The sequence below is a fragment of the Chanodichthys erythropterus genome, chromosome 12, assembly GCF_024489055.1.
Source record: "Chanodichthys erythropterus isolate Z2021 chromosome 12, ASM2448905v1, whole genome shotgun sequence".
Lineage (NCBI taxonomy): Eukaryota > Metazoa > Chordata > Actinopteri > Cypriniformes > Xenocyprididae > Chanodichthys > Chanodichthys erythropterus.
Window position 1 is genome coordinate 1,161,747 of NC_090232.1, and position 21,529 is coordinate 1,183,275.

At 39.9% G+C, this 21,529-nt stretch overlaps 1 protein-coding gene across 3 annotated transcripts in view; it reads right to left on the reverse strand.

Moving 5' to 3' along the window:
* Positions 1-21,529, reverse strand: part of LOC137032844 (uncharacterized) — a 42,434-nt gene that overhangs the window by 8,180 nt on the left and 12,725 nt on the right. For all 3 annotated transcript variants that reach the window (XM_067404813.1, XM_067404812.1, XM_067404811.1), the window contains exons 8-11: positions 19,277-19,582; positions 15,757-16,065; positions 14,543-14,839; positions 13,669-13,983 (exon numbers count right to left, since the gene is read on the reverse strand). In XM_067404813.1, the coding sequence (XP_067260914.1) occupies positions 13,669-13,983; positions 14,543-14,839; positions 15,757-16,065; positions 19,277-19,582 (1,227 nt within the window). The remainder of the gene's footprint in view (positions 1-13,668; positions 13,984-14,542; positions 14,840-15,756; positions 16,066-19,276; positions 19,583-21,529) is intronic.

A 21,529-nucleotide genomic window follows, 5' to 3' on the forward strand; every position in this document is an offset into this window, starting at 1 on the left:
ACAAAGGAATTCTGTGACCACGTGGCTCATGCAGTGGAACAATATAGGAAGAATGAACAAAAACTGAAGAACCAAGAAAGAGAACTGCAAAGAAAATTGACTCAACTACAGCTAGAAGACCTGGCCAGCAAAAAGAAAAAAGTTCAAGCTACCCTGAAGAGTGGTGAAGACCAAACTGCAGTGATGGCCACAGTGAACATGTCAAGCCCACCTATGCAAGCTCCAGCTGTAATACCAGCACAGGCTCCAGTAATGGCAGCAGCACCAGCATCAGTGCCAGCACCAGTCCCTCAGAACACATCTGCACCAATAGGAGGTGTGCAACAACCAAATACACCAATTGTGATCTACCTACCTGAACAGCAGAACAACAGGAACCCAGCTGAACAACAGCAGAGAGGAAGAGGAAGAGGGAGACAATTCAACAGTCAACAGAAGAATGGTCCTCCAGGAATGTGTTGGGGATGCAACCAATTCGGACACAACAAGAAGGATTGCCCAACCAACCCATGGCCATTGAATATGCCACCTACAGGACAAATGCAGCAACCATGGCAACACAATCCTCAAAGCCCCACATCAGGCCCCGTCAATCCATGGCGAGGCCCGAATCAAGGTTATTAGGGATGCCCAGAGAATCCTATGGGGAGAAGTCAGCTTCCAATGATATCTTCTGATGCTGATCAAGAACCTATGCTGCAGGTTAAAGTAGAGGACAGAATAACGGCAATGATGCTTGATATGGGGGCCACTTTCTCTTGCCTAAGCCCAAAATATGCCTCTCATCTCCCCAAGTCTGGCAAGTATGTCAAGACAGTAGGATTCTCGGGACAAACGCAGCTAATCCAAATGACGGCCCCTGTCACCATAAAAGTCAAAGACTCTGAAATAAAGATTCCAGTCCTAATATCAGAACAGACACCAGTTAACTTGTTAGGAAGAGATGCAATATGCAAACTGAAACTACAGATATGGTGCTCCCCAGAAGGAATATACATAGATGACAAAGGAATTAGACAGATGGTAGTAACAGAAGAACAAAACTCACAAGAACCACAGGCAAATATATATTGGCTAGGAAATCTGGGAAAGGAAGTAGGAGAAACTATTAACAAATGGGGAAAATATATAAAAGAACAACTTAAAAATCCAGTCATGCCTGAAACTGAATTTCACTGCACAATGAGATATGACCCCACCAGAGACCCTGAGCTAGAAAAACAGTGGTTAGATCAGACCAAAGAACTGGAAATACCCATAAATTCTGAGTATTTAGTAGTGGGATCAAAGGGAGCAGCCTTACAAATTGAAGAAAATAGATTTATCCAAAAATGGTTTAAGGTAGACAATTCAACTCCACATGTTACTTTATACATAAGTGAGGGGTGCCAACCTGAGGACTTAGGACCAATGATGTTACATGCAAAGGGAAAACATGGGAGGCCACAGAAAACCCATTTATCTTTCAAACCACAGATATGATGTATCTTAAAATTCTCTGTCAGACTAAAATGAAAGGAATACCAAAAATGATAGTGGAAACTAGGGAAATGAAAAAAGAATTGAATTCCAAATTGGATGAATTGATGATGGAAATGGAACAAAAAGTACCACAAAAATTGTGGTCCAAACATGATACAGATGTAGGTTTAGTAAAATCTGCTAACCCAGTGAGAATTAAGACAAAGCTAGGTGTTCAGTTACCCAGAAAACAACAATACCCACTCAAGCCTGAAGCAGTGGAAGGGATTAGGAAAACAATTGAAGGGTTAATTAAAGCAGGGGTGTTAATTGAAACAGTTAGCTATTGTAACACACCCATTTTACCTGTTGAGAAAGCCAATAAGTCAAAGTGGAGATTGGTCCATGACCTAAGGGCAGTGAATGAGGTAGTGGAAGATTGGCCTGCTGAGGTTCCAAACCCACACACGTTGTTGACGAATGTTCCACCTGCTGCTAATTATTTCACAGTTATTGATCTCTGTTCTGCGTTTTTCAGCGTTCCTCTAGCGGAAGAGAGCAGACACCTTTTTTCCTTCACTTACCAAGGTAAACAGTACACATACACTAGGATGCCCCAGGGGTTCAAACACTCACCACATGTATTTAACCAAGTATTAAAGGTTGATTTAGAAGATCTGAGACTGGATAGCACACTGATACAATATGTGGATGATTTATTGATCTGTTCGACAACATTGGAACAGTGCCATCAAGATTCCATCAAAGTGCTCACCAAATTAGCAGAAGGAGGTCACAAGGCCTCGAAAGAAAAGTTACAATATTGTATGACACAAGTAGAATATTTAGGCCGAATTATTGCTCACCAGACAAAAGCAATCTCTCCAAGCCAATTAGAAGGGATTAGCAAAGCACCACAGCCCCAAACTGTGGGACAAATGATGACCTTTTTAGGTATGACAGGGTTTAGTGCTGATTGGATTGAAGAATATGCAATAAAAACAGCCCCATTACGGGCAATGATGAAACAAGCTGGTCATCAAAATCTTAGAGCAAAACTTGTATGGGATACTGAGGCACTGATCGCTTTTGAAACATTAAAAAAGGAGCTCCAAACTGCTCCTGCACTTGCTACGCCAGACTACGGTAAAGTATTTAATTTATATGTTGCTGATAGAAAAGATGGCTATGCTTCAGCAGTACTAATGCAAGAGACATGTAGTGGCAGGAAAAAACAGCCACTTGCTTACTATAGCACCAAATTGGATAGTGTAGCCCAAGGCTACCCGCCATGCTATCAGCAAGGCTTAGCAGCTGTATATTTTGCTTATGATAAAGCATCCACTGTGACAATGGGCTACCCAGTCATTATCTATACACACCACAAGGTGGCTGAACTGTTAGAAAAAGGAAGATTTGTCTTGACACAGGCAAGATGCCTTACGTATTCTAGCCTGTTAACATATCCTGACATTACTATCAAACGATGTACAACAACAAATCCAGCAAACTTCATCCCTTTGGAGGGAGAAGGAACCCCACATGAGTGTGTGACAGAATCTCTGGCATTCACTCGATTGAGACCAGATTTGGAATCAATTCCAATTTCTGATGCAAATGTTGACTACTTTGTTGATGGATCATGTTTTAGAGATCATTTGGGGAACCATGCCGGATTTGCAGTTGTAAAAAGAGAAGGAGATGACTTTATCCCGGTCTTACTCAAACACTGTGAACAGCCATGCTCAGCACAATTGGCAGAATTACGGGCACTTACTGAGGCATGTCTATTGGCAAAAGATCAAGTAGCAAACATCTATACTGACTCTGCATATGCACATGGTGTATGTCATTTATTTGGAGCAGTATGGAAACAAAGAGGGTTTAAAAAGAGTGATGGAACACCAATCCAACATGGTGACCAAATTACTAAATTAATCTCAGCTATGATGTATCCAACTAGACTGGCTATTATCAAGTGCCAGGCACATAAGAAAGGCAATGATTTTGTAATTAAAGGAAATAATGCTGCAGACTCCTTTGCAAAACAGGCCTCAGGGTGTCAGCTGGCTGTGATGGCACCATCAGTTTTAATTCAACCAGTTCCAACTCTTGAGCACATAAGTGAAATGCAAAACAGAGCACCCCCTTATGAAGTAGCAATATGGCAACAACGAGGGGCAACACGAGATGCTAATGGACTTTGGCGCTCTCATGAAGGATTCATGATAGCTCCAAACCCACTGTTGAACATTTTAATCACAGATGCGCATGGGTTTGCCCATTGCGCAAGGGGGGAGATCTTAAAGAAAATAAAAAGACAGGGATTCTGGTCACCCTATATGCAACAAAGAGTAGATGAGTACTTAAGTGAATGTGAAGTCTGTGCACAAAACAATGTTAGAAGGGGAACAGCAACACCATTAGGCTCAATACCAGTTCCAGAGGGACCCTTCAAACACCTAGTACTAGACTATGTGGACATGATTAAATCAGTAAGGGGAAAAAGATACATGTTAGTGATAATAGATCGATTTAGTAGATGGGTGGAAGCAGAACCCTCAGCAGATCAAGGAGCTAAGACAGTAATCAGATTCTTGACCAGAGAGGTCATCCCAAGATTTGGCATACCATCCCAGATTAGTTCTGACAATGGCTCAGCCTTCATTCAAAGAACAGTAAAGACAGTAATACAACAGCTACGAATCAAGCAGAGGTTAGGCTGCATCTATCACCCTTCCTCCCAGGGTATTGTTGAACGTGCTAACGGCACCCTCAAGGCCAAACTCAACAAGATTTGTGCAGATACAAAACTTAACTGGGTAGATGCGTTACCCCTTGCCCTTATGAGTTACCGTATGCAAACTAACAGAGTGACAAATCTGACTCCCCATGAGATGCTGACAGGGAGACTCATGCCTGCCCCCCATTTGAGAGGCCCGTATGAAGGACCGCCCCTAGAGCAGCTTGAGACTGAAATAAGGGCCTATATGAGACAATTGACTTCCATACATGAAGCCATACATACTCAGGAGCAAAACAGGGGGCCAAGAGAGGAGGAAGAGGCACCCTGTCCAGTGCTACCTGGAGATCAGGTCTATTTGAGAGTTTTTAGGAGAAGATGGAATGAGCCAAGGCGAGAAGGACCTTATACTGTAGTAAGAGCAACCCCAACTGCAATCCAAGTAGAAGGAAGAACGACTTGGTATCATTTGAATCATTGTACTAGGGTGCCAAGGCTGAGACGGAGAGAAGAAGAGGCAGAGGGTGCAGAAGAAGATGCAGACCAAGATGCCCAAGAAGGGGAGGGGCCAGGGGAACCAGGTGAGGGACCTAGTAATGTTGTTGCTGAACCTTCTTCTAGGGAAGCTGAGCAACCTGAGATACAAGATGAGATGCGGGGACAAGATGATGCCCCACAAGCAGGTGAAACTGGGGAGGAGGGTCTTGACATTGATCCTACTGCTGATGTACCTGCTGAATCAGCTACCACTGACCCAGAGCCGTCAGGTGACCAATCTTCTGAGGCAGGACCCTCCACCAGTGAACAACCTCAGCCAAATGGATTCCTCACCGAACTCCAAGGTATTGACCTACCCACTGCAGATAGTGGATCCCCAGCCAGTGACCTCCCAGGTCTTAGCCTCCCAGGAGACTTTCCCACCCTCAATCTTCAAGACCTTGAGGACATCATTGGAAGTGATCCAACTCAAGATGATTAACTCAACCCAAGGTACTGTTGTAAATAGATCTATAAGGAAACGAGCTGCTGACCTGAATGACACTGACTATGAAGGATTAGGGTATGATATGGCTTTAGAAATGCACAAAGAAAAACTGTTGGACATTGCTTATCATAATGAGTGGTATAAATGGGCAGAATATACTGCCAAACAATCAAAGAGAGAGACTTGCTTGTTGTGCTCGCCATCTCCTTTGAAAAATTTAACAGTGGTCCCTGATGAATATAGCTTTGCTCATTGTGCCAGATTTTATTCGAATCATTGTGTAAATATATCAGGGCGAGTTGCTCCTTATTGCCCTGCAGAATGTCTGGCATTACTGGGAAGTAAATACTATCACAGGTACTATGAGCAAGAATATTGGGGAGATGAATGTAAAAAATTAGATGTAAGAATTGATCTAAGACGAAGAGAAACTCCCAAGAATTATGTTTTTGATCGAACTTTGATATATGAATGCTTCAACAAGTCAAAAGGGGATGTAGATTATGGAACCTTTCAAGGACAGTGTGGAATAATTTGGCATTTGGATAAAGACATGTATTATAAATCAGGTGTACATAAAACATATAGCGTAATATACGCTACAGCTACTGTAAAAATTAACATGACAGTTATCACAACTATGGAAGCATGTGAAAATGCCACACTGGCCTTTCCAATAATAGATCAATTTGAAGCAATAGATGAAGCAATTGCTGATCATTTTTGGATATGTGGAGGCAAACGACTAAGAGCCACCTTACCAAAAGGGTGGAAAGGGATATGTGCTAGAGTAAGACTAGCCCAAGAAGTAACAATGATTGATTGGGACCCAGATGATGAAACACCAAGCCAGCATGTAGCTCCCGGACATAGAGCCAAAAGAGCATACAAACCAGATCCTAATGTGGTTATAGATGCTATAGGTCAACCTAGAGGTATACCACATGAATTCAAGGCAAGAGATGAAGTGAAGTCAGGATTTGAGTCTATATTTGTTTGGATAACTCCAAATAAGAATGCTGAATGGATTAACTATATTTATTACAATCAGCAAAGATTTATTAATTACACAGATGATGCTCTGATGGCTCTGGGAGAACAGTTGAAATACACTAGTAAAATGACCTGGCAGAACAGACAAGCGTTGAATTGGTTACTCGCGGAAAAAGGCGGGGTTTGCGTTATGTTTGGAATTGACTGTTGTACCTTTATCCCAAACAACACAGCACCTGATGGATCCTTTACCAGAGCCATGAAGAAGCTAAAGAGTTTGAGAACAGAAGTCACTGAAAATGCTGGAAGAGACAGAAAAATTGGAGAATGGTTTGACTCTCTTTTTGGCTCATGGAAAGAATGGCTGGTAAAGGTGGGAGTAATAGTAGCACTTGCTGTTGGAATTTTTGTGTTGTTGTTCTGTTGTGTGTTACCTTTTCTCAGATCAATGATGGCAGGTGCAGCAGCCAAGCAGATGGTGAATGTGTCTGTAAAACAATCTGGGGTTGACATTGGATGCACCACGACAACTGGAGTGTATCCAATAGGTCCAGGTCTGGACGAGCTGGACGAATTCCCATGAAATGATCCCTAACTGGGGTGTAATGGAAGGGGTGCCACTTTTTTTATTTTTGACCCTGAATTTAATGCTGTTTTTGATAGAGAGGGAGGTAGTCAAGAACATGTATTTTCTTTTGGGGCAAAAACTCAAGTTAGCATATCAGACAATGGATAGAGTAGGCAGTTAGCAAGTGGGTGTTTTGTTTGTTATTTTGGCATAAACCCCCTTCCAATTTTTATTTTCATTTTTGTTTTTTCCAATATTATAAAATACCTGCACATTATTAAATATCACTTTAAAGAATGAGAGGGGACGACTAAGGGTCTGAAGCAGGTCATTATCCGTGTTACGAGGTAATGCAACCAGATTTAAAGGGAAATGACAAGAATGTTTTCTTAAATTTCTTTATTGCTATATTCATTCATTTACTCATCACTACTTTGAAGTTATAATATGCACTTGTTAACCTACTGAAAAGTCCAAAGGAACTCAAGAAAAGAAAGGATCGGTGAGCACCTCAGTGCTTAGCAGCAAGGGCTGACTCTACTGGTGGTTTAAAACCGCTGTCAGTCCCAACTCCAGATAGTACCCTAGGCAGGTCCAGGTACCTCTGGCAACGGTGGAGCAGCCCAGATAGCGCTCCAGGCCACCGGAAGCGCCTGAGAGTTCCTCTGGCATCGTGGGACTATATATATACATATTTATATATGTGCATTCTACTACTGCCATTATTCTATTACTGTATGGTGTAATCACTGAAGTGCATCAATCTACTGATATAACCAAAGCTTGTGAATCAATTGAAATGTGAAGAAGTATCCCCCTAAAAGAAGGTTTTAGGTAGGGAGATGGGATCTTTTACTCCTCTCTAGACAAACAAAGGGGGGAGATGTTTGGTCTCATTCTCCTCTGGAGTGTGTCCCCATGGGAAGGTCACTTGGTAGAAAAAGATGGGTGACTATTTTTGTCACTAAGAAAGAAGAAGGAAACAGGCTGACCTATGAGGACATGCTCTGGGACAAGGGCATAGAGGTGGGGCTAAAGAGAGCCCCAAAGGGGGGATGTGTTGGGAAAATTCATTGATTATTAACGTATTACTAGTAGAGAATAGCTTGTATGAACAACACTGGAAAGCACCGGGTTTTCTGCACTGAGAGCATCAAGCGTAAATGAAATATAAGTGTATTCAATGCAAATTATAAAAGCAAAGTTGTGGAAAGTACCAAAGAAACCATTAAAACATGTTTTTTAAAAAATATAGCGGTTGGCGATCCGCCACCATTAAAACCAAAGCTGAGGGGTACTCATAGATAATGGTGGCAAAACGCCAGGGTGGAGCAAAAAGAAAAAGATAGCTCATTGGTTCTGTAACGATAAGAAAAACATATAAAACGAGCTGATTAATACTGTCTAGATCAGATGCGATGCCTGATGAGAAGCTGACATCTCACTTTGTTGCCTGGCAATAAAGAATATCTTTTGAAGACCTGGAACTTCTGACTCTGAGAGCTTTTTTGAGAAGAGAACAGAATCATCTTAGGACACTGCAGACTGGCCACAACAATGTTCAAAAAATGAAAATCACAGATAAATCAGATAAACAAATGATAAAGCTTGGGTTACTGAATATTAGATCTATTTCTTCAAAAGCACTTATTGTAAATGAAATTATCACAGACAATAAACTAGACTTGCTGTGTTTGACAGAAACCTGGCTAAAACCAGACGATGAATCTAGTCCTCAAGGTTATGATTATCGACACAATCCTCGACAGAAAGGCAAAGGGGGAGGTGTTGCTGTAATTTATAGTAATATATTCAGAATCATTCAAAAGAATTTCAAATGTAATTCCTTTGAAGTGATGGTGCTTTATGTAACATTATGTAAGTTGACATTTGTGCTGGCTACTGTATACAGGCCACCAGGGCACCATACTGACTTTATCAAAGAATTTGCTGAGTTTCTATCAGAGTTAGTACTGGCTGCGGATAAAGTCCTTGTTGTTGGTGATTTTAATATCCATGTAGATAATAATAAAGACGCATTTGGATTGGCATTTGCAGATATTTTAAACTCTATTGGAGTTAAACAACACGTGTCAGGACCCACTCATTGTCGTAATCATACCCTAGATCTAATACTGTCGCATGGAATAGATATTGATGCTGTTGAAATTCTACAGCAGAGCGATGATATATCAGATCATTATTTAGTCTTGTGTATAATACAATTAGCCAAGGCTACAAAACCACCACCCAGCCATAAATATTGTAGAACAATCACGTCTGCCACTAAAGATTGCTTTATAAATAATCTCCCCGAGCAGTTTCATCGCCTTAGTATACCTGACAACTTAGAAGAACTCGATGCTGCAACAGAAACTATTGGCTCTCTCTTTTCCAGCACATTAGATGCGGTCGCTCCTTTACGTCTAAAGAAGATTAAGGAACCTAATCCAACGCCGTGGTATGATGAGCACACTCGGGCTCTAAAACGAGCTGTTAGAAAAGCTGAACGTAGTTGGAAGAAAACAAAACTAGAAGTTTTTCGCCTTTCGTGGAAAGAAAAAATGATTGAGTACAGAACAGCCATAAGAAATGCTAGATCTACTTATTTTTCAAATCTCTTAATAGAAAACAAACATAATCCTAGGTATTTATTTGACACAGTGGCTAAATTAACTAGAAACAGAGATTCAACTGCTGACGTTTCCATAGAGCACAGCAGTAATGACTTTATGAACTTCTTTACTTGCAAGATTGATAATATTAGAGAGAAAATTATAAACATGCAACCGTCTACAGTTTCTCTTCAGACAGTGCACTGTAGTGTCCCTGAGGTAAAACTAGAATCATTCGCCGCTATAGGAGAGGAAGAATTATCTAAACTTATCAAATCATCAAAATCAACGACATGTATGTTAGACCCAATGCCGACTAAACTACTGAAAGAAATGCTTCCAGAGGTCGTAGGTCCACTTCTTGATATAATTAATTCATCTTTAACACTAGGACACGTGCCAAAAACCTTTAAGCAGGCTATTATCAAACCTCTTATTAAAAAACCTCAACTAGATCCGAGAGATTTAGTAAATTACAGGCCAATCTCGAATCTACCTTTTCTGTCAAAGATACTAGAAAAGGCAGTTTCAACACAACTGTGTTCCTTTTTAGAAAGAAATGGAATCTGTGAGGATTTCCAGTCAGGATTTAGACCATACCATAGTACTGAGACTGCTCTCGTTAGAGTTACAAACGATCTACTCCTATCATCCGATCGTGGCTGTATTTCTCTATTAGTGTTATTAGATCTCAGTGCTGCTTTTGACACTATCGATCATAACATTCTTTTAAAAAGACTTGAAAACTATATTGGCATTAGTGGAATTGCTTTGGCATGGTTCAAATCATACTTATCTGACCGTTATCAGTCTGTGGTAGTTAATGAAGAGATGTCGTATCGATCACAGGTTAAATATGGGGTACCACAAGGCTCAGTATTAGGACCGTTGCTTTTCACTCTGTACATGCTGCCCTTAGGAGAGATAATTAGGAAGCATGGTGTTAGTTTTCACTGCTACGCTGACGATACTCAGCTCTATATTTCCTCGCGCCCTGACGAAACCTACAAATTCACAAAACTAACAGAATGCATAGCTGACATTAAAAACTGGATGACAAGAAATTTCTTATTATTAAATTCAGAAAAAAACTGATTTCCTAATCTTTGGACCAAAAACTTCCTCACGAAAAAACCTTGAATACTCTCTAACACTTGACGGGTGCTCCATTAAACCTTCGTCCTCAGTTAGGAACCTGGGTGTGCTCTTTGATACCAATCTTTCATTTGAAAGTCATGTTTCTAGTATCTGTAAAACCGCCTTCTTCCATCTAAAAAATATATCTAAATTACGACATATGCTCTCAATGACAAATGCGGAACAGTTGGTTCATGCATTCATGACCTCAAGACTAGATTATTGTAACGCTCTACTGGGTGGTTGTTCTGCTCGGCTTTTAAACAAACTACAGTTGGTTCAAAATGCGGCAGCTAGAGTTCTTACTAGAACCAGAAAGTATGACCATATTAGCCCAGTTCTGTCAACATTACATTGGCTCCCTATTAAACATTGTATAGATTTTAAAATCTTGCTACTTACTTATAAAGCTCTAAATGGTTTAGCTCCCCAGTACCTAAGTGAGCTCTTAATGCATTATAGTCCTTCACGTTTATTGCGATCTCAGAATTCAGGCCAGTTGATAATACCCAGAATATCAAAATCAACTGAAGGCGGCAGATCATTTTCCTATTTAGCACCTAAACTCTGGAACAATCTTCCTAGCATTGTTCGGGAAGCAGACACACTCTGTCAGTTTAAATCTAGACTAAAAACACATCTCTTTGCTCTTGCATACACATAACACATTATCAATACATTAACATTTTTCAAATCCGTTAAAGGATTGTTACGCTGCAATAATTAGGTCGGCCGGAACCGAGAACATTTCCTATAACACTAGATATACCTGTACATCAGAACAAGAATGGCATCTACGCTAATATCTGTCTCTCTGCTTATCCTGAGGTTTGCCGGGTGCTGGATCCAGGCCGTATCCAGGTCAGATGGAGAACCTGCGTCTGGACCTGACTACAACGTAGCCCAGGATCCCCGTATCCGCTTACATATATTTATATATAATCGATTTTTAAACTCTATAATAAAAATGTACAATTCAGATTTTGATCTCCATATACATTTACATATATATATCTTCCAAGGGGTTTTTTCCCTCCTAGGACTTTTTTCCCAGTGCTAGCACGCTGGGTTTTTCTCCTAGGGGGTTTTTTCCACCCCTGGAAGTCAGCCGACATTGGCTTAATGTAGCACCATCTTGTATATGTTACATATTACCACGCTTGTTTGTACAGTTTTAACCACTTCCCTTTTTTTTTCTGTGCTTCTAATATGTAAAGCTGCTTTGAAACAATTACCAATTGTAAAAGCACTATATAAATAAATTTGACTTGACTTGACTTGACTTCATTCAGTCCGTCTGCTGATTGTTTTGTGCAGGTGTCTTATGCAGCATAATTTCACAAAGCTAAAGTCAGAGTCAGACCATGCTGTTTTTGCGGTTAATCTTGAAATTAAACAATAATTTAAATGAAAAACAACTGATCATGCTCATGTTCATAACATCTTTGTTGGGACTGTGATAAAAATCCAGTGTTTGCCTCTAATATCACAGAGCTACACATATTTTTTGATCAAACAAATACATTTGCTTTAAAAAAAATCTGCAACCAGAAACCAGAAATGGCCAGTTTGCTTCTATTAGCCATGAAAAATCAAAATAGGTGCATCACTAATATTAATAAAAAAGAAATTAAATATTAAATTAAAGTATTAAATTAAAGTATTGTTTAAAAAATTGAATATATATATATATATATATATATATATATATATATATATATATATATATATATATATATATATAAATTTTTTTTTTTTATATGGTTAATATTAATAAAGCTATCAGTGCACTAAGGTTAAATATTAGTATAAACATATTTATACTAGGGATAGTTTTTTTTTCCCCAAACCTGTAAAATGTGGTGGTGGAGAGATGCAAAAAACTGTTGAGAAAGTGTAGGTGAGTCAGCTTTGAATATAGGCCTTCTCCAGAGATTATTGGGTAGATCATTTCATTTGATTTTCTTTATAAACATTCTAAATGTTACAAACAAACTTTGTTAACTATACACTCTATACACCTATAAAACAACCTATATTATTAACAATTATTGTTGTTATTTAATATTTTGCTATCCCTCTGATGCACATCTTTACAAATATAATTTAGGAAAGATATATCAATAGTATGTAATGTTAAAAGAAACAAATATTTTCTTAATTTGTTTATCAAGATATTGAAATTCTTTACCAACACATAGGTTATGTCTAATAAACTGCAGATATACATTTTGTAACTGTTAAAAATACAATTTAGTGGAAAACCAAATCCTGATGGGTAGAGGTCATTTTTATTTACAGGTTGTAAACGTAAAACAGAACAAGTTAATATGGTCCTTTGTGTTAAGTATTCCAAAGTATTTAGATTAAGTTACTTGAGTAATATAACGAAATGCGTCACAGATTACTTTTTAAAGTATGTATTTTGTAATCTGTAGTGAAATACATTCTAAAAGTAACATACCCAACCCTGCTGAAACGGTTTGATAATAAACACACGATTGCCTTATTCTGTGTAAGACGCCACTTCATTTCACAAAAGGACACTCAACTGTCGTTGTGAGTTTGGAGTAAAAACATGTTATTAATTGTTGTCTTTTGTTGGACAAGATGTTAATAAATGCTTCTCACGTCTGGAAAGATGCTTGACGCGTGTTGCTTTTTTTTGTTTTTTGTCACTCTCAGTGCTTTCAGATGGATTAGCATTTGGAGCCATAGTTTATTGATAAGCCGCGCATAAAAAAATTATCGCTGCTTTGCGATTTCATAATCGCACTAAGCCAAATCGTTTAAGTGCGATTTCAATGTTTTTTCTAATCGTCCGATTAATTGTGCAGCCCCAGTCTGTAGTTAGACATCAAAATTAATGAAAAGAATTTATCACAAATTTTTAGTGAATAATGATCTACATCTGAGTCTGTTCCTCACAAAAACTAAAACATGATTTTAATACTCTTGAGATTTAGTACACAAGTCACTTAGTCCTTTTTGAAGACTAACACTGAATGGTAGCATCTAATTTTGTTATTTAGAAAAGAACATGAAAGTTAGGTTTGGCACAACATAAGGCCAGGTAAGTCATGACAAATGATTATATAAATGATGAAATTTTTCAAAGAAATCTCAAAAAGTGAGAGTATCATATTAAAAGAGTTGATATACTCACCGCTGACAGTAACGCTAAATTCCCAGTAAATGTTCTCTCCGCTTCTGCTGCAGAACTTTAGCTGATAAACTCCAGTGTCGCTGGTTCTGGTGTTTTTGATGGTGAGAGATCCCGTTTGATGGTGCAGCTCCAGTCTGTTTCTGAATCTCCCATCATCACTGTATGAAGTCTTTTTTGAGTCTCCATTCATTCCAGTTGCTAGAGTTTTGGCTCCAAAGCTCCACTGTACCCTCTCTTCTCTTTCTATGTTAAAATCAGTAATTAGAATGAAACATTCTCCCATCATCACTGACATTGTCTTCGGACCGGATTCACCTGGAGAACAAACAGAGGAAGTTACTTGTACAGAGATAAAACACTGTCAGATATAGTCTACTTGATATAGTCTACATTTACTCTATTTAATGAATAATGTTATTTAAAGGCATCATGTTGTTTCCAAAAACATATTGGCTGAATTGATCCATGGACCCTAATTTGAAAACCCATGTTTTATGACATATACTATACTGCCGAAAGCATTGGGACACCCCTCCAAATCATTGAATTCAGGTGTTCCAATCACTTCCATGTCCACATTTGTGAAATTTCCTAATTTTTCAACTGTTAGTGATACCGGAAGCAATTGGGAACGTGTGTTAAACTATTCATTTGTCAGAAATGCTTAAAGCATTCTTATGTTTTGTAATTTGCGAATGATCTGTACTTTGTGCAGACCAGAATAATTGATCATCAAATTCGTTGCACATTACTGATAATTTTTTGGACATATTTACATATTTTAATTTGTTGCAAGAAGGAAACAAATATTGCTCAATTCTTTTGCAATAAAAAAATAATCAAAGTTTCCTTAAAATGAATGTGAAAGACTCACAACACATGAAAACTCTGAATTTCCTAGACAAGGTCCCTCTGCTGTTGATGATCTGTAGTTTATAAGGTCCATTTGTGATGTTTCTGATGGTCAGAGATCCAGTGTTCTTGTCCAGCTGCAGTTTGTCTATGAATCTCTCGTCAGCATCAGTGTATGTCGTCTCTTTGGTCTCTCCAGTCAGTTGAGCTATGAGATTGTCTTCATCTCCAAACATCCACAGGATCAGATCATCTCTCTCGACTTCAGTATCAGGATTTAGAGTCACATTGTTTCCCTCCTTCCCTAATATCCTCAACACTGACACAGTTGTGACAGCAGCACAAAGAACAAAAGAAACACAGAGAGAAAGTTTTCATTACACAAGCGCGTGTGCATGTCAAGTCAAGTCAAATTTATTTATATAGTGCTTTTACAATTGGTAATTGTTTCAAAGCAGCTTTACATATTAGAAGCACAGAAAAAAAGGGAAGTGGTTAAAACTGTACAAACAAGCGTGGTAATATGTAACATATACAAGATGGTGCTACATTAAGCCAATGTCGGCTGACTTCCCGGGGTGGAAAAAACCCCCTAAGAGAAAAACCCAGCGAACATTCGAGTGACAGTATCACAGGACTCTGTTTGAAATGAACACTACTGGCTTTCTTCTCACACCCCATCTCGGTTTGCTGTGTCAAAGACCATTCGGACTGGAAGAATGTCACATTTTCCAGGCTTACAGAGTTCTGCTCTAATAATAACTGAATGACGTACTCATGGTGGAATGATGTGATTATACGGTTCAGCAGGAGATTTTGAAACTTTAATCTTAGGGTGTGCTCACACTTGATGGCAGGTTTGATTCAAACTCTGGTGTTAAATGTTTGAAAAAGTGAATGCTGCCATGCGAACCAAACAAGCAGACAGAGGCCCACACTTTCAGGGGTTCTTGCTCTGCTTCCAAATTAACTCTGGTGCAAATGAAATATGAATGCAACATGGACCAAAGGCATCTAAACAAACCAAAGACAGGACTCGATGTCACAAGATGTGACCCTACAGAGTACAGACTGATCAAGCATACCTGGTTCTTTTCATCATATTTACAATGTTGCCCGTTACAATCCAGTATAGATGTCAGAATGCCAGAGAAACAAACTACAACTTTGAACACACCTTTGAGCTTCTGACGACTGTCTGAATGGAATCTGTACAGTTTGACTTGAGATACTCACCTTTGACAACAACATTGCACCTTCTGACTGTTGTCGCTTTGCTGGTGATGAGCTTCAGTGTATAGACTCCAGCGTGTTCAGTTGTGATATGTCTGATTGTCAGTGATCCAGTCTTCTCATCCAGGCCCAGTCTGTCTTTGAATTTCCCATCGGCAATGTCAAATGTAGAGATCTTTCCAATCCCTCCTTTGATTTCAGCTAGGGGAGAGCTTTCATCTCCAAAGATCCACAGTAATTGATCTTTTCTTTGCACTACAGTATTGGTCCTCAGAGTGACAGTCTCTTCCTCCTTAACTGATATTTTCTTCACTTTATATCATAGAGGCACACAGAAACAGAGAAATGAGGAGGTTATGTGACGTGAGTCAGTAAAGCTCATTGAGGCTGTGTGTGTGTGTACTAGTATTGGTAAGAACAAACTGCAAACATACATCTGCACTGATGAGCCAAAACATTATGAGCACTCACAGGTGAGTCAACTATCAGTGAACATCACCTAACAAGGCCACGTATTGAGGTCCGGGTTGATTAGGTGGTAAGCAAATAATCAGTTCTCATAATCAACATACTGGATGCAGGAGAAATGGACAGGAATAAAGATATGAACCAAAATGAGGATTGTCAGAAACGGTGTTCAGCCTTACATTGTTCAAACCGGAGTCAACACTGATGGAGAGACTCAGGAAGAAGTTACAACTTTTAGAATGAAACTGGATGTTTCTGAATGGTTAGTGGATAAATCTATGTAGTTGCTGTGGAGTTGATTCACTCATGTGACTAGCATGTGCCATCATGTTAATCTTTTGTGTTGAATTTACCCTCTTTTTTTTGAAGCAGTCCGGCGTAAAATGATGGCATGACAACAATCTACTACAACAACTCTTCCCCTTCTCTAAAGCAGCCCAACATGGCCCCGCCCCCTTTGTTGTGTGTTCTCGGGGGTGGGGTTTATGTAAATTTTCGGGTTAGTGATGTCACCACCAACATGGGAAGCAGGTCATTGTAGTCCCTACCAGCTGTTTGTTGTAGTCCTAAAACAAAGAATTCTTTAGAAGAATATATAAAAATATCTTCCTTTGCATTGAACTTTGAGCGTTGTAACTTTGCAGATGTTGTTTATGCTCAAACAGCAACATTACACACTAACTAAAGTTAAAAAAGTGAAATCATAATCAGCAACACCCCTTTAACATCCAAGAAGGGACAAACCGCAAACCGGCAACAGGATGTTGGGTGCCCAAGGCTCTTTGATGCACAAAGGCAATGATGGGTCTATCCCATCTCGTCCAAGCAAACAAAGTCTACTGTGGCACAAGTAACAAAATGTTAATGATGGTTATGGGAGGACTGTGTCACAATGCACAGTGCATCACACTCTGTTCCGTATGGGGCTGTGATCACTAATCAGAGTGTCTATGATTACCCTTGTCAAAAGCGCCAACAGTGGCCATACAAGTGTCATTACTGGACCTTACACCCCGACTTAAAGGGGCGCGTGAGCGAGCAACTGATTCTAGGGACTGCAGTCTTTAGCATCCTTGTTAGCATGCCCGCAACCCATGTCGGTGACCCGGGTTTGAGTCCCACTTGGATTGGGGTGGTTAGGACCATAAGGGGTAACACTAGTGCTGTGAACTGGAAGGGGTGAGGTTTAGGGGAGTGAGTGTAACGGAGGCCAGCCAGTAGAAAGCTGTGCATGTAAACCTTACTCCCTGACCTCAAGAGGCACATTAGTGACTGATGCTAGGGGCTGTGGTCTTTAGCGTCCTTGTTAGCGAGCCTGCCTCCCATGCTGGTGACCCTGGTTTGAGTCCCACTTGGAGTGAGGTGGTTAGGACAATGGTGCTGTGACCTGGATTGGAGTGAGATTTAGTGGAGTGAGTGTAATGGAAGCTAGCTGGTAGGCAGATTAGTGAAAGATTGCTCGGTCCAGTGAGTCCTGTTTTCTTGTAAAGAAACGTGGACGGCATTGTATGTATATGCTGTTTACCTGGGGAAGCGATGGCACCACTGCACTCAAGAGAGTGTGATGCCTGAGTCTGGCCTGTCATGTGGATGGATATTTAACACGTGACACCTAAACATTGTTGCAGACCAGGTACCACCCCTTCTTGACAATGATGTTCCAGGTGGAAGCAACCCCTTTCAGCAGGATAATCACCTTGCCACACTGCATGCATTATTCAGGAATGGTCTGAGAAACATGATGAAAAGCTCAAGGTGTTGCCCTGGCCTTCAAATTCCCCAGATCTCATCTTTTGGGATGAGCTAGATCAACAAGTTCGATCCAAGGCAGCTCTACCTTGTAACCTACAGGACATGAAGGAACAGCAGCACTTGTAGAGTCCGTCCCTTGGTGGGTATTAGCAACACGCAGTGGATCGAGAGCATAAAATGTTGCTTTTCCACTGCATGGTACAGTTCAGTACAGCCCACTTTTTGGTGCTTTTACACTGCATGCTACGACTCGCTTAAATTGTATAACCTCGGTGGGATGATCCAAGTGTGCCGTACCAATACTAAATGTGACAGTAAACACTACAAATCACTGATAGGTCAGAGAGAATTGTCTCTACCAGTGTCATTGGATTTGAGACACGAGACACCAAACCCGCTAGATTAAGGGTGCGTTCACACTTGTCATGTTTGGTTCGATGAAAACGAACCCTGGTGCGGTTGCTCGGTTAGTGCGGTTCATTTGAACATATGTGAACGCTGCCATCCGAACCCTGGTGTGCACCAAACAAGCGGACCGAGACCACTGAAAAAATGGGTCTCGGTCCGCTTCCAAACAATCTCTGGTGTGGTTCGAATGATATATGAACGCAACACGGACCAAAGACATGTAAACGATCCAAAAACAGGAAGACGAGACCCTAAAAAGGACAGAATCCTCACCCATGTTGGTTTTTCTTGTCATAGTCGCAAGTTTGCCCATCACATGCATCAGCGTCTCCTCACAGCAGATTGTTTGTGTGTGACGGATGGATTCCCGCCGCTGTTTTGACTACTTTACACATTTTATAAGCTCTTCACGAGTTCCCAGCTGGCCAAAATACCATCACATACAGGCTATGCACCGCTACGCACACACAACGAGCGCATTTACCTCAGCAAACAGCATTGTTTGGGATGTTCGGTAAGTTCTGTCTCCAAATTGGCAATATGTCATAAAATCTGACCAATCAGGTTGTGAATGTATCCCTATGCCTTAAGGTTCGGTATCTTTTGGTTCGGTGATAAAATTGACAATCTGAATGCTAATTGGACCAGGACTAAATGTTTTTTCTTCTACTTTGGTCCGGACAAAATGAACCATACAAACCGAACTACATTGGAAAAACAAACTGGAAGTAAAACGAGCCAAGCGTACCGAAACCACACAGTGGAAAAGCGCCATTAGGCAGGTGCTCATAATGTTTTGGCTCATTTGATGGATGTGTGTGCATTATTTACAGTATGAATAACTGGCCAGTGCATTTCAACGCATCATCACATAAAATTAAAGACAAATACTCACAATTTACAGCAACTTTGAATCTCTTGTTTGTGGTTCCTCTGTTGCTGCTGCTGATCTGTAGTTTATAAAGTCCAGAGTGTTCAGTTCTCACGCTGTTGATGGTCAGTGATCCAGTCCTCTTGTCCAGCTTCAGTATGTCTCTAAATCTTCCATGAGTACCTTCATACGTTTCTCTGGTCTTTCCAGTCATTTGAGCGATGAGAGTGTCTTCATATCCAAATGTCCACATGATCAGATAATCTTTCTGTACTTCAGTGTCAGGGTATAAAGTGACCGATTCTCCCTCCACCACCGATCTCACCATGACTTTATTTGTGACAGAAGCACATAGAAAGAGAGAAATACAAAGAAAATGTCATTACAGCAAGTGTGCATGCTGTTTTTATCCATGATATATAATCTTGGAGGTTATACTGTACTGTATTATGCACATATACTGTATTAACCCTGCTTAATGACATACCGTGCACAGCATAAATGAACATATACAAAAGATGTATTTTCTTTATGATCACTAATACAATTCATTAAAAGATTGCAAAACTAAAATGTATTAAACATACTCATAATAACTGAGAAAATATGTCATTAATAGCCATAAAATAAGTAAATTAGCCAATTTTGTTTAAATTAAGGATTGCAGAAATGAGTACCCCCTAGATTTTATTCAACAAATGTATAATATTCTAGCACTTAATATGCCCTCTATAACTTTGAATATACTGCTCTGACCCTTCTTGGCACAGAGCGTACAAGTTCATGACAAATTGTCACATTTGTCCTGTTTAACTCCTGGATGATGAGCTCCTTAAATGCTCTGATCTTTAATGGGGAGTGTTGCTCAACCCGTCTCTACAGAATCCCCCACATCCTCATTGTCATGTTAAAAAAATGACCAACAATGCAGGGAATGATGAAAGGGTAACGTTCTGTTTCAGGTTTGTGTATTACATCACACAGCGGGGTGTGAATTCATGACAGCATTGATTAAGCACAACTCCCTCACACCTTCAGCACTCATACATCCCTATATAAGAGCTTTACTACCACTGAACTTTACTGTGGGAACCAAGCACTTCTCGCTGTACTCCTCCTCTAGCAACACCAGAGCATTTTGGATTCTGTTAGATCCAAAATAATTTATTTGGTCTCATGAGACCAGAGTATTGATTCCCAGAATCTCTTTTTTTTGTAAATATGGGCTTTGGAAATGCATCTTACTCAGTGAGATAAACACTCACTCTTTTCAAAGCTTTTTGCTGAGTCATTCTGAGACACATTTCTCCTGCTCTGTGTCTAGGAAAAAAATCCCTCATCGCTAAATGAAACCTTAAAATGAAGGTCTGATTATTGACACAAGTCCATTGTTTTTTAATTTCTGTGTTACTTTTGCTGTATTTGCACACTTAAAAGAATGATTTGGTATTCCTCTTGGACTGTCCTCTTTTGTGCTAAGAAATAAGTCTCCTGACAGTTTTACATGCTTCTTTGGTAACTGATTAAACAGACTTGGTGAACTCATTTATGCTGTGCACTGTATTTTAGTCACACAAGTTAGAAGAACTAGGAAATGGAAACAGGATACTGTGCAGGGAGCGTGCATCCACTTCACATGAGAAGCAACCTTGACAAAACCTGATATTTTAAACTGAGTGAACTGAGACAGAGATTGACCGATGCATGACTAGATGATTGATAGAGAACAAGTAATTTCTTTACAATACTGAGTGAAGAGGCTGCAGCATTCTCCCCTAAAAGTGATTGGGCACACCAAACGGTAAGTCGTAGAGACTTGAACAAAACTGCCAAAACAACCGATGAGGGCAGAGCCACTTTTACTAAAATGGCTATAACTAAAGAATGAAATGAGACATTTGCACCAAGATTGGGACACATGTGTAGGGGCTCAATCTTTGGTCATGATAAAAAAATAATTTCGATTGGACAATAGGTGGCACTATAACTCAAAAAAAAAAAAAAAACATGAAAACAGCTGTAACTATGCAACCGTTTAGCCGACTTGAAATTTGGCATGCAGTGTCTTGGTCCAAGGGGGCATGACGGTATATGAGGACATTGGTGTATCTCAAAAAACATGGCCGCCATCGGCCAATGAATTTTGAGCACCTATCAGACAAGGTTAATGGAGGCCAATTGGGATGAAACTAGGCAGTGGGCATGTTCGACTCATGGTCCTAGAGGTCTGTAAAAATTTTGAAAGAAATCAGCCACTAGTTGGCGCTAACGAGTTTT